The sequence below is a fragment of the Pteropus alecto genome, unplaced genomic scaffold (genome assembly GCF_000325575.1).
Source record: "Pteropus alecto unplaced genomic scaffold, ASM32557v1 scaffold106, whole genome shotgun sequence".
Classification (NCBI taxonomy): Eukaryota; Metazoa; Chordata; class Mammalia; order Chiroptera; family Pteropodidae; genus Pteropus; species Pteropus alecto.
In genome coordinates, this window is record NW_006442103.1 from 19,495,105 (window position 1) to 19,504,194 (window position 9,090).

At 66.8% G+C, this 9,090-nt stretch overlaps 1 protein-coding gene across 1 annotated transcript in view; it reads right to left on the reverse strand.

Annotated features, from left to right (window-relative positions):
• The window catches only part of RORC (RAR related orphan receptor C), a 23,700-nt gene extending 15,202 nt beyond the window's left edge, over positions 1-8,498 (reverse strand). The window contains exon 1 of the mRNA XM_006919786.3: positions 3,056-8,498. Coding sequence (XP_006919848.1) covers positions 3,056-3,062 — 7 coding nt within the window. The 5' untranslated portion in view covers positions 3,063-8,498. The remainder of the gene's footprint in view (positions 1-3,055) is intronic.
• Positions 8,499-9,090: the final 592 nt, after the last annotated feature.

The window sequence follows — 9,090 nt, forward strand, 5'->3', positions numbered from 1 at the left end:
TGGACCCCCTCCCCCCGCCCCCCCCAACACAGCCAAGATGCTCAGTCCCTCTCCCCGCAGAGACCACAGCTCTGGCCAGGGGTCCCCTGTGTGCCCCAGCCTGTCCCCAGCCTCCCTCCTTTCCCAGCTCTCCGTTCCCGCAGCTTCTGCAAAGCTGGAAACCACGGCGGTGGGTGCTGCTGCAGCGCTGGGTGGGGGCCGAGGGGGGAGGCAGTGCTACCTGGTGAGCTCGCCTCCCAGCCCGTGGCGAGAACTTTCTGCTGATCCGCCAGATCCCAGGGCTGAGAAAGTAGTGAAGCTAAAGCTCAGGTGGGCGACGGAGAGTCTGGGGTTTTGAGAAGCCACCGAAGACAGCCAGCCACCCGAAACCCCCCCGTGTCTCCCCCGCCACCCCCGCAGTCTGGGACAGGAGGAAAGAGGGGAAACAAAAGAATCGGGTGAAAACAACCCGCGAATGGGGGAGGGGTGAATCACCAGGAGGAAGCTCTGGGGAGTGGGGGCCCCGGCGGCCCCACGGGCCCCCTTCCCTGCCTCCAGGAGGCCCAGGGCCCGACGGCCGCTGGCCCAGGCCCCGGGGCCCTGCCCCATTGCCACCTCTCCCCCCCTACCCCCCCCGGAACAGACATCTCCACCTCTGGAGCCCGGCCTGCCAGGGAAGCAGCTGGGTCGCAGCAGCAGGTGGAGTGGACTGGCCACCGAGGACGGGAGGGGACCCCGGGGCAGCCATCCTTAGAGAGCTGGCAGGGGAAAGTCCCCGTCCCCTGTGTGAGTCAGGGCACAGAGGCAGGGCAGGGGGAGGGAGCCCCTGGAAGGGTGGCAACACCACACCACGACACCGGGGTGTCGGCTGCGTCACCTCTCCTGCTGGGAATGGGGACAGAGGGAAAGGGACGGGTGTGAGAGTGGTGGGAGGGAGGACGGGCCCTTTGCCGAGTCCTCAGCCAGCCCGTGGCGCCCTGGGGACTTGACTTCTCTCTGGCCCCCGGCTCCTCCTCAGCATCGGGCACAGCAGAGACAGGCCGGCGACCTGGCCTTCCTCCTCCCCCGTCCCCGTCCCGGGCCAGGCCTCACGCCAAGGCTTTCTGCCTCTCGGCTCCACGCCGGCTGCTGGCCGCGGCCTCAGACGGGGACGACTGGGCCACCCGCCCCCTGGCTGGCTCATGCGTGGACGCTTCCTCTCTGCTTAGCAGCGGCCGCCATGGCAGGGAGCCTGTGCCATCCTCCCAGAACCTCCGCGAAAGCCGTGCCTCCCGCACCGCCTTCGCGGCCCCAGGCGCTCGGCGTCTCCCCCCGTCCGCCGGCCCGTCCACCTTCTCCGCTCGGTCTCTGGCTTCTCATCACGAGCTCTGGCTCTCCTGCTATGTCTCCCCTTATCTGCATCGGGACATCACTCTTCCCTGCGTGTTTCACAAACCTCTGTCCTCCGAGCGGGGCCTCGGTATCCCTCCTCAGTCCCAAGCCCTCAGTGCTCTGACCCGTCCCAGCTGTGGTCAGAGGGCAAGGTGGTGGCTGGCACTCATGGGTGGGGGGCGGTCCGAGGAGTCGGGGCTATGGGATACCCAGAGATGTCCGAGTGAGACGGACCCCTGGCACCGAGCCCAGGTTGCAGGAGACCCCGCTCCTTCCCAGCAGCCTGGATGGAGCTGTGGGCGGACATGACGTAGAGTCGCCCAAGACCCCAGTCGCCCGGTCCTGCCCGTCTGCCAGGCTCTGACGCCCACCCAGGCATCGCTTCCCGGGGCGGACTTGCTGATTTGGGACGACGGGTGTGTTCACCTTTGCTGCTAATAGGAAGAGGCTGGAAGGGAAGCCGAGGCCGCAGGGGCCCTGCCCCCTGCCGGAGCTTTTGGCTCTCCTGGCCCCGCCCGATTCACCCCACCCCAGGCCACTGCGCCCCGGAGACCCCATCCCAAGCCTGGACGTGTGGCTGCTCCCTTTCCTTTCCACCCCGCCCCCCGGGAAAGCCTAGTGCCCTTCCCCACCTTTGGGGGTGCCTAGGGCAGGGACCGGGGCTCTCCCCTTTGTCCCGGGCCCTCGGAACTGGGGGCTTCTCCCAAGTTGCTTTTGTTTTTAAACCCAGCTCCCTCGTCTCGCAGATAAGAAGACCATGGCCCAGTGACCTGCTGAGGACTGTAGTAGAGCTAGTCAGTGACAGAGGTGCCTCCAGAACCTGGTCTTTGGACTTGCAGCCCGTGGATCTTTCTAGCACCCAAGAGGGGCCTCCCTTCTGTGTCCTGTGGGAAGACCCCAGGTTGAGGCTGGGGCCCGGGGCTCTGAGAGGCTCTCCAGCTCCCTTATGTGAACGTGGGGAGTGGCAGATTCGCCCAGCCTTGCTCCGCTGGAAAGCACGGGGACCCCGCGCATCTGCCCACCGGCTGTCAGCCCACGGATCCCAGCCAGAAAGAGGGTGAAGCTGAGAGCTTCCTGCTCTCATCGCCACTGCCTGATCTCATCACGCGGGTGACTGAACCTGGGGACACACACGCGCGCGCGCGCACACATGCACGGCACCCTGGGTGGCTCCGAGGCCCCAAGGCTTGGCTTCTGGCCCCCGCTGCCTGCTGTCCTCGCTCAGTCCTCACTGTCCTGCTGCTCGGGCCCAGCAGCTGGTCTGGCCTCCTGTTCCACCCTACTCACAGGCAGGTCAGAGGCACAGGGGGCGACCCTACGGTGGGACCCAGGAGAGAGAGTTGGGGCCACCTGGCAATCACCAACCTCCCTCTGCTACAGCTGTGTGCTCTGAGGCGACGCGCTCAGCCTCTCTGCTTGTCAGAGGGGGCAGGGCTCCTCGGATGCTCCTGGAGACCCTTCCCGGGACTTGGGACAGAGCGGCCTCTTTACTGTCGCTGCTCCCAGGGCACTGCCTGGGGGCTGGACTCCCCAGCTACTCCACCCATCTGCCAACAGACCTTGGCCTTGGCCAGGACACACCCGGCCAGGGAAGAGCACCCAGCTTTGCTCACTCTATTCCCTAGAACCTCTCCCCTTCCAGGGGCCCAGGGGGGACGGCGAGACCCAGGCTTCCCTCCACTTCCAGGTGGCCCCGTTCACTTACTTCTCATGGCTGAGCCGTGGGCTTTCCCCGCTGCCTCGGCTCCCTGTCCTTCTTGGAGGGGGTCCAGAGATGGGGCGCAGCTGGCAGCAGGGTTGGGGCGAGGCCTTTCAGCAGAGCCTCAGACTGACGCTCTGCACCCAGCTCTCCCCCAATGCTTCTGGGCAGGGGGGGTTTAAGCTCGCACCACACAGGTGGCCCAGTGACAACCCCCCACTCCACCACCCCCCACCCCTTCTGGGGCGTAGTGGGAAGGATGACAGGCGCCCCACGTGGCCAGTCTGGGCCTGGGGCAGGGTGTGAGGGGCGGGGCCGCCAATCACAGGGGGCGGTGGAAAATTCCAAAACCACATGCGACAGCCACGGGCGCTCAAAGCCGCTTCCACCTGACGGGCGGCTCTGGCTGAGGAGCCAGAGGGGAGCTCACAGGAGCCGGGCCAGTGTCCCCCTCCCCCCCGAGGACCCCTGGGACTGACCCTCTTTGCCAGGTGACTCCAGGGCCAGGGATGTTTCTAGAGGTAAGTCGCAGGATGTCGGCCCGGGGCGGTGGCATGTGCCATTGGAGACCCCGTGGACTGGCAAGGGCCATGCCCAGCGAGGCGCAGTCTGGGAGGCCACCCCAGCGCCCGCCACACCCCCCCTCCCTCCGCCCTGCGGACACAGTGGAGGCCCTGGGCTAGGGAACACATGGCAGCTGTAGCAGTGACAACGGGGACAAATGCCACCATTTGCAGAAGGGGGTCAGGCCATCCAGAGTGTCCTCAGGAGCAAAAGTGCTGAACCTAGACGGCAGCTCTGTGGCCGAGGACGCCGATGCCAGCTCCGAGGCAGCCATGGTGCTTAACGTTTCATGCGGATGGCCTAAGCCTCACAAAATGCTTTATGAGGTAGGTACCCTTAGCCCCCCTCAGCGATGGGGAAAGCCAGACGCAGAGTAACTGGGCTAAGAAACGTGCCCGAGGTCACACAGCCGTGAGTGGTGGAGTCAGGATTCGACCTCAGGCAGTTCGGCCCTAGATCCCTTTGAGGAGCGGGAAGGGTTCTCTGGTCCAAGTCTGCCCTCGAGAGCATCTCGGCCTGGGCGGGCTCCTGGTCTCTGAGCGTCTCTATATTTTCCCGGCCTGGGGGGTCCTTCTGAGGGACCAATCAATTTCAGAGGCACTTTCAGCCTCATCTCTGCTCTGCGGGGAGCCTGGGTCAGGCCCCCTCCTGATCTGGGGGGTCCCTCCCCAGTTCCTTTCTCCTTGGGGTTGTCTCTGTTCGGAGCGTCTGTCAGGGCTCGGGGGAGGCTCTGACCTCTCCTGGCTTCACTGGGAAAACCTCCAGGGTCCCTGATCTGCCTGGACTGCAGCAGCTCCTCCGCCTGGTCCAGGCCTTTCCCCGCCAGGCTTCCTCGACTCCCGGGAGCTGGGCCGTGGCGCGGGGCAGGGGCTGCCAGCCTGGGTCCTCGGGAGACACGCGGAGGGCCTGGGTGGGGGTGGGGAAGGGCGTCGGGAGGTGTGGCCCTGGACCAGGTCTCTGCGGTGAGGGGTTAAAGGGTAGGAAGAGAGTTCAGCCTCTTCCAGTTCCAGCTGCTCCGAAAGTCCCCCTTCACCCCCCACCCACATAGTGTCCCCCGCGCCCTTCCCCCAGCTCACGCGTCACACTCCTTGACCCGCTTTCCTCCCAGGGGCCTGCTCAGCATTTCCGTGGGGCCCTGCGGCTAGGGGCAGGCTAGACGCAATCAGGATTGTGCTGAGCAGAGCAAGCCCCCACCCTGAGGGCAGCATCCTGGATGGCCCCCCAGCCCCTGTCCGCCCCGTGCAGGGAGGGGGAGACGCTGCTGCCCGCCGTGCGTCCTCTGCCCCCCACGGCAAGGCTCCAGGCAATGTGGGGGCAGGAGGGTGGCGGGGAGCTCTCAGGAGGAACCGGCAGGCCCCGCCTCCGGACCCCTGCCACGGAGGCCTTCCCCTGTGTGCGGGGACTACGAGAGGACTTTCGGCTCTGGGGCTGAGGTGGGGTGCTGCGCTTCTGGGGGAGCAGCCTCTCCCACAAACCAAGAGGGCAGACCCGAGGTGCCGAGAGGCCCTATGGAGGGTGCCGACTCACTAGTGTCCACTGGGAAGTCCTTCCCGAGCCCTGCCCCGTCGTCCTTGCACACTGTGGCTCAGTCTTCCGGGGCCCCTCGACCCAGGCTGTCCCTGTCCATCGCGTCCCCTGCAGCAGCCATGAAGGCGCTCCCCGCTCTCAGCCCTGCAGGGCCTGGCCCCAGGCTCAGCTCGTTCACACCTCGGAGTGTTAACCACACAGATGAACACCAAACCTGGCTCCGGGGCCACAAAGTGCGCGGTGCAGGCCGCCCTGCCGCCCCCGGCTTCTCATGGCCCCTGCTCCGCGCCCCCCCCAGGGACCGGGCTCTGGTGCCGCTGTCCAGCACCTCGGCCGCCTTGTCCCGTTGCTCTGCCGTGTTCCCTCGCGCTCCAGGCTGCTCCCTCACCCCCTCCCACTGCCCGACCTCGAGGCCTCTCCACCCCTCCCCCTCCTCTCGCCGCCCCACCTCGTGGGTTTCCACGGCTCCATCTCTCTGCAGGCCACCTCCCCCGGCCCCCCGCCTCTGCCCAGCTCTTCCAGCTCTGTGCACCGCGTGCCACGAGCCTCCCCCAGCCCTTGCTGGGCCCTGCATCTTTGCTCCACACCCAGCCACAGCTCTCACCCCCGAGCTCTACTCACAGCTGCGGGGCTTCTTCGCAGTCAGTGGCTCTGGAGAGAGAAGAGAGGGCGTCAGGGCCAACAGCTGAAGACCCTGGAGGACCGAGAGAGACGGCCCTGCTCGCAGGCCCCGTCCCTTCCCCGTGGAGCCCGGCTTCGGGGGACGAGGTGGGGCCTCTCCTTCCTTCTCTGCCCTTCAGTCACCCCGCTCCTCGTCCAGCCCCTCAGAAGCACCAGGCCCCTCGCGACTTCCAGATTGCCCGTATTTCTCCCGCCTGGAATGTTCCTCCCTCACTCCCTCTCCTCATCCCTCCAGTTTCGGATCCGTCTCCTCCTCCTCCTCGGAGAGGCTGTGCCTGACTCCTCCGTGCTCTGGTGCCGACACACCAGGCGCCCGCCCTCGCTGCGTCTCCTGCCTGCTGGGATGGTGTCGTGACCAGTGAAACGGGGCTGTCCCGCTAGCCGGTGAGCCCCCCGAGGCAGGGCCGGAGTCCATCTTGAACTGCCAGAACCTCCCGTAGTCCCGCCTGCTACAGGTGACCCGTGAATATGCTGCCAGCAGAGCGAAGCCTCTCGGTTGCTTACATGTGCCTCAGAGCACCTGGGAACCTGGGCGTGGGGGCTGAGGGCAGGGTGTTGAGGACGTTTGGAGGGACAGGGAGCGCCCGGCCCGCTGTATGGCGCCGGGCAGTAGGGAGCAGGCGGGTTGCTGTGGGGGGCCCTCGGGGAGGCACAGAGCTCCAGAGGGGCGCTGCCGATGGGGGACCCTTAGCTAGAGCACCATTGGGGCGTCGTCCGCTCGTGTGCTCAGCATTCACTCAACACCCACCCGGGGAGCCCCTGGAGAGGCCCCCCCGCCAGGCCTTGGTCCATTTCCTCCACCCACACAGCGGGTCCCCCCGGGGACAGGGCCAGAGAAGGGCGCAGCCCTGCCTCAGGCCCCCTGGAGCAGAGCTTCCCTAACCTCTGCCTTGGTCTTGTTTTCCTTCTGTCGGCCAGTCCTGGCCACCCCCACCCCACACTGCCCGCTTCCCCGGGATGCTCCCCACCGGCAGGCACCTCCACTGGGCTGCGCAGGGCGAGTGGGCTCCCAGGCCTGGGCTCTGCTGGGTGGGGTGCGGGGAGGGCAGCCCGGAGAGGGCGTGGCCCCATCGGGCACCTCCCGCCTCCCTGCTGATCCTGCCCGGCCCCACCCCGCTTCCTCCCTGACGTGGCACCGGCTCTCTGGCCTCCAGCCTTGCACCTCAGAGCAGTCCTGATATGGGGGTGCCCCCCTTGTGCCTGGCGGTGCATCCTGAGCCTGGGTGCTCACAGCTGACCAAGCCTGTGGCTGTGGGGTCTGCTCTGAGGGCGTCTCTAAGGGCTGCCCGATGCTCTGTGCCCCGCCGGCCTGGGCTGGGCACCCCACATTCTCTGCAATGAAACCTCTGGGCCAGTGGGAGAAAGGTGACCAGTAGTGGGCATGGGCAGCTTGCTAAATCCCCCCACCTTCGTCTGTCATCCTTGAAGGCAGGACGGCTTCCTTTATTGGCGAAGGAGTGGAAAGTAGAGTGGCCAGCCTTCCGGCCGCTGCGGCCGGGGGTCCCAGCCGGCTCCGCTGCCTCAGGGAGCTCAGTGCGGCAGCGTCTGCGCCTCGTCCCACGGGCACTGACCCTTCCCTGGGCCTGGCGCCCCCGCCTGTGCGCTTCTCGCCTCCCCCACCCCACCTGCCTCCTCCGCTCACTCTCTCACCTTCCCCTCCACTATTTCCTGTTTCTCCCCTTTCCTGCTTCCCCTCCTCTTACGCCCCCAGCTCCTCCTCCCCTTGTCTCCTTCAGTTTCCATCAAGACCCGTCCCGTCTCACCCCTCCGTGTTCCCCTGCCAATCTATCCGCCACCTCCCCGCCCGGCTTCGTGGCCAGTCCCATCTGTTCCTCTCCTGAACCTCCTGGCAGCCCCTTCCACCTGCCTGCAGGGCCGTAGGGCCTCTTACCCTGCGAGGCTCGGGGGTGTCTCTGTGGGGACCTGTCCATGGGCAACTCCCCGAGTGCCGTCCTTGCTGCCTCGGCTGCCCAGGAGGGCAGGGAGCAGGGCCCAGGGGAGGGCGGGGGCGGAGGGAGGGAGCACCTGGTCTGTCAGCGGGCAGGGGAAAGGAGTGGCTGGCAGAGCGTCCTGGCACGGGGAGGGGACAAGGGCAGGGGACAAGGGGAGAGGACAAAGGGAGAGGCCGGAGGAATAGAGTTTGGGGCCTTGAGACAAATCAGAACAGGCAGAGGGAAGGGGACTAGCCTCGGTGATCGCCCGCCTCGTGCCGAGCCCTTTGCCAGGCACTCTCTGTAAATCCGGGACTTTCTTCCAGTCTCACGAAAGCCACCGTGAGCAAGCATAGCTGTCCCAGGTGCACCCCTGAGCCGAGGGATGCGCGGAGACGTGATCGGCTTACCCGCGTGCGGACCTGCACGAGGACCCGGAGGGGTCGAGCTGTGATTTGAACCCAGGTCTTTGTGGCTTCAGAATCATGTGCTTTCTCCCTGACGGGGGACAAGGGCCAGGGAGATGGGGAGGGAGAGGTGTGGGAGGGATGCTTATTTGGAGGGTCGGGGGCATTGTGCCTCTTCTCCAGAATGAGGTCAGACATCCCAGTGGTTCCTCGGTTCCTCGCAGCCTCGGCCTGCTTGGCCCCTGCCCCTCGCTGCCTTTACCTAGCGTCCCCGACTCCTGTGCCTCCACATCCTCCCGTCGGTGGAGGGGTACAGGGGTCAGGCCCGGAGGAGGGTGTGGGGGCAGAGGAGCAAGGGAGGGGAGGGGGGAGGAAGGGGCGGATGCTGCACGCCCCCGGCTGGGGGAAGGAGGCCCCCAGGTGGAGTGCGCCCACGCGGGTCCTGCACGGGGGACGCGCTCCGTGGAGGGCACGGCTGTGCCACGAGGCTTCTGCAGGTCCTGGATGCCACTTCTCTCCTGCGCGGCCTGGGCCCAGAGTTTGATTAGCTGGGCCTGGCTCTCCTGGTTACCCAACAGGCCAGCTGGCCGGGGGCCAGGCTGCAGTGGGGAGGCTCCCTGGCACCTCCCCCCTGCACCCGTCCCTCCCAGCTGGTAAACAGCAGCGCAGAAGCCGGCCACGCCACAGCCTCGTGACTCGCGCCCCCCCACCTGGCGCACGTGGCCCCTGGCATGGAGAGGCCAGGCAGCTGTCCCCTCCCTCTACCGCCTCCCTATCCACTCCTGCCCCACCTGGAGCGCAGCACCCTGCTGCCATGAGCGACTCCCCCCACCCCCGCCCCAGTTCCTGGGCAGCTCCCAGAGTCTCCAAGGCTGCAGCTCGAGGGACAAAGGTCAGAAGCAGAGGAGGACTTTTCGCGTCTCCAGATGAG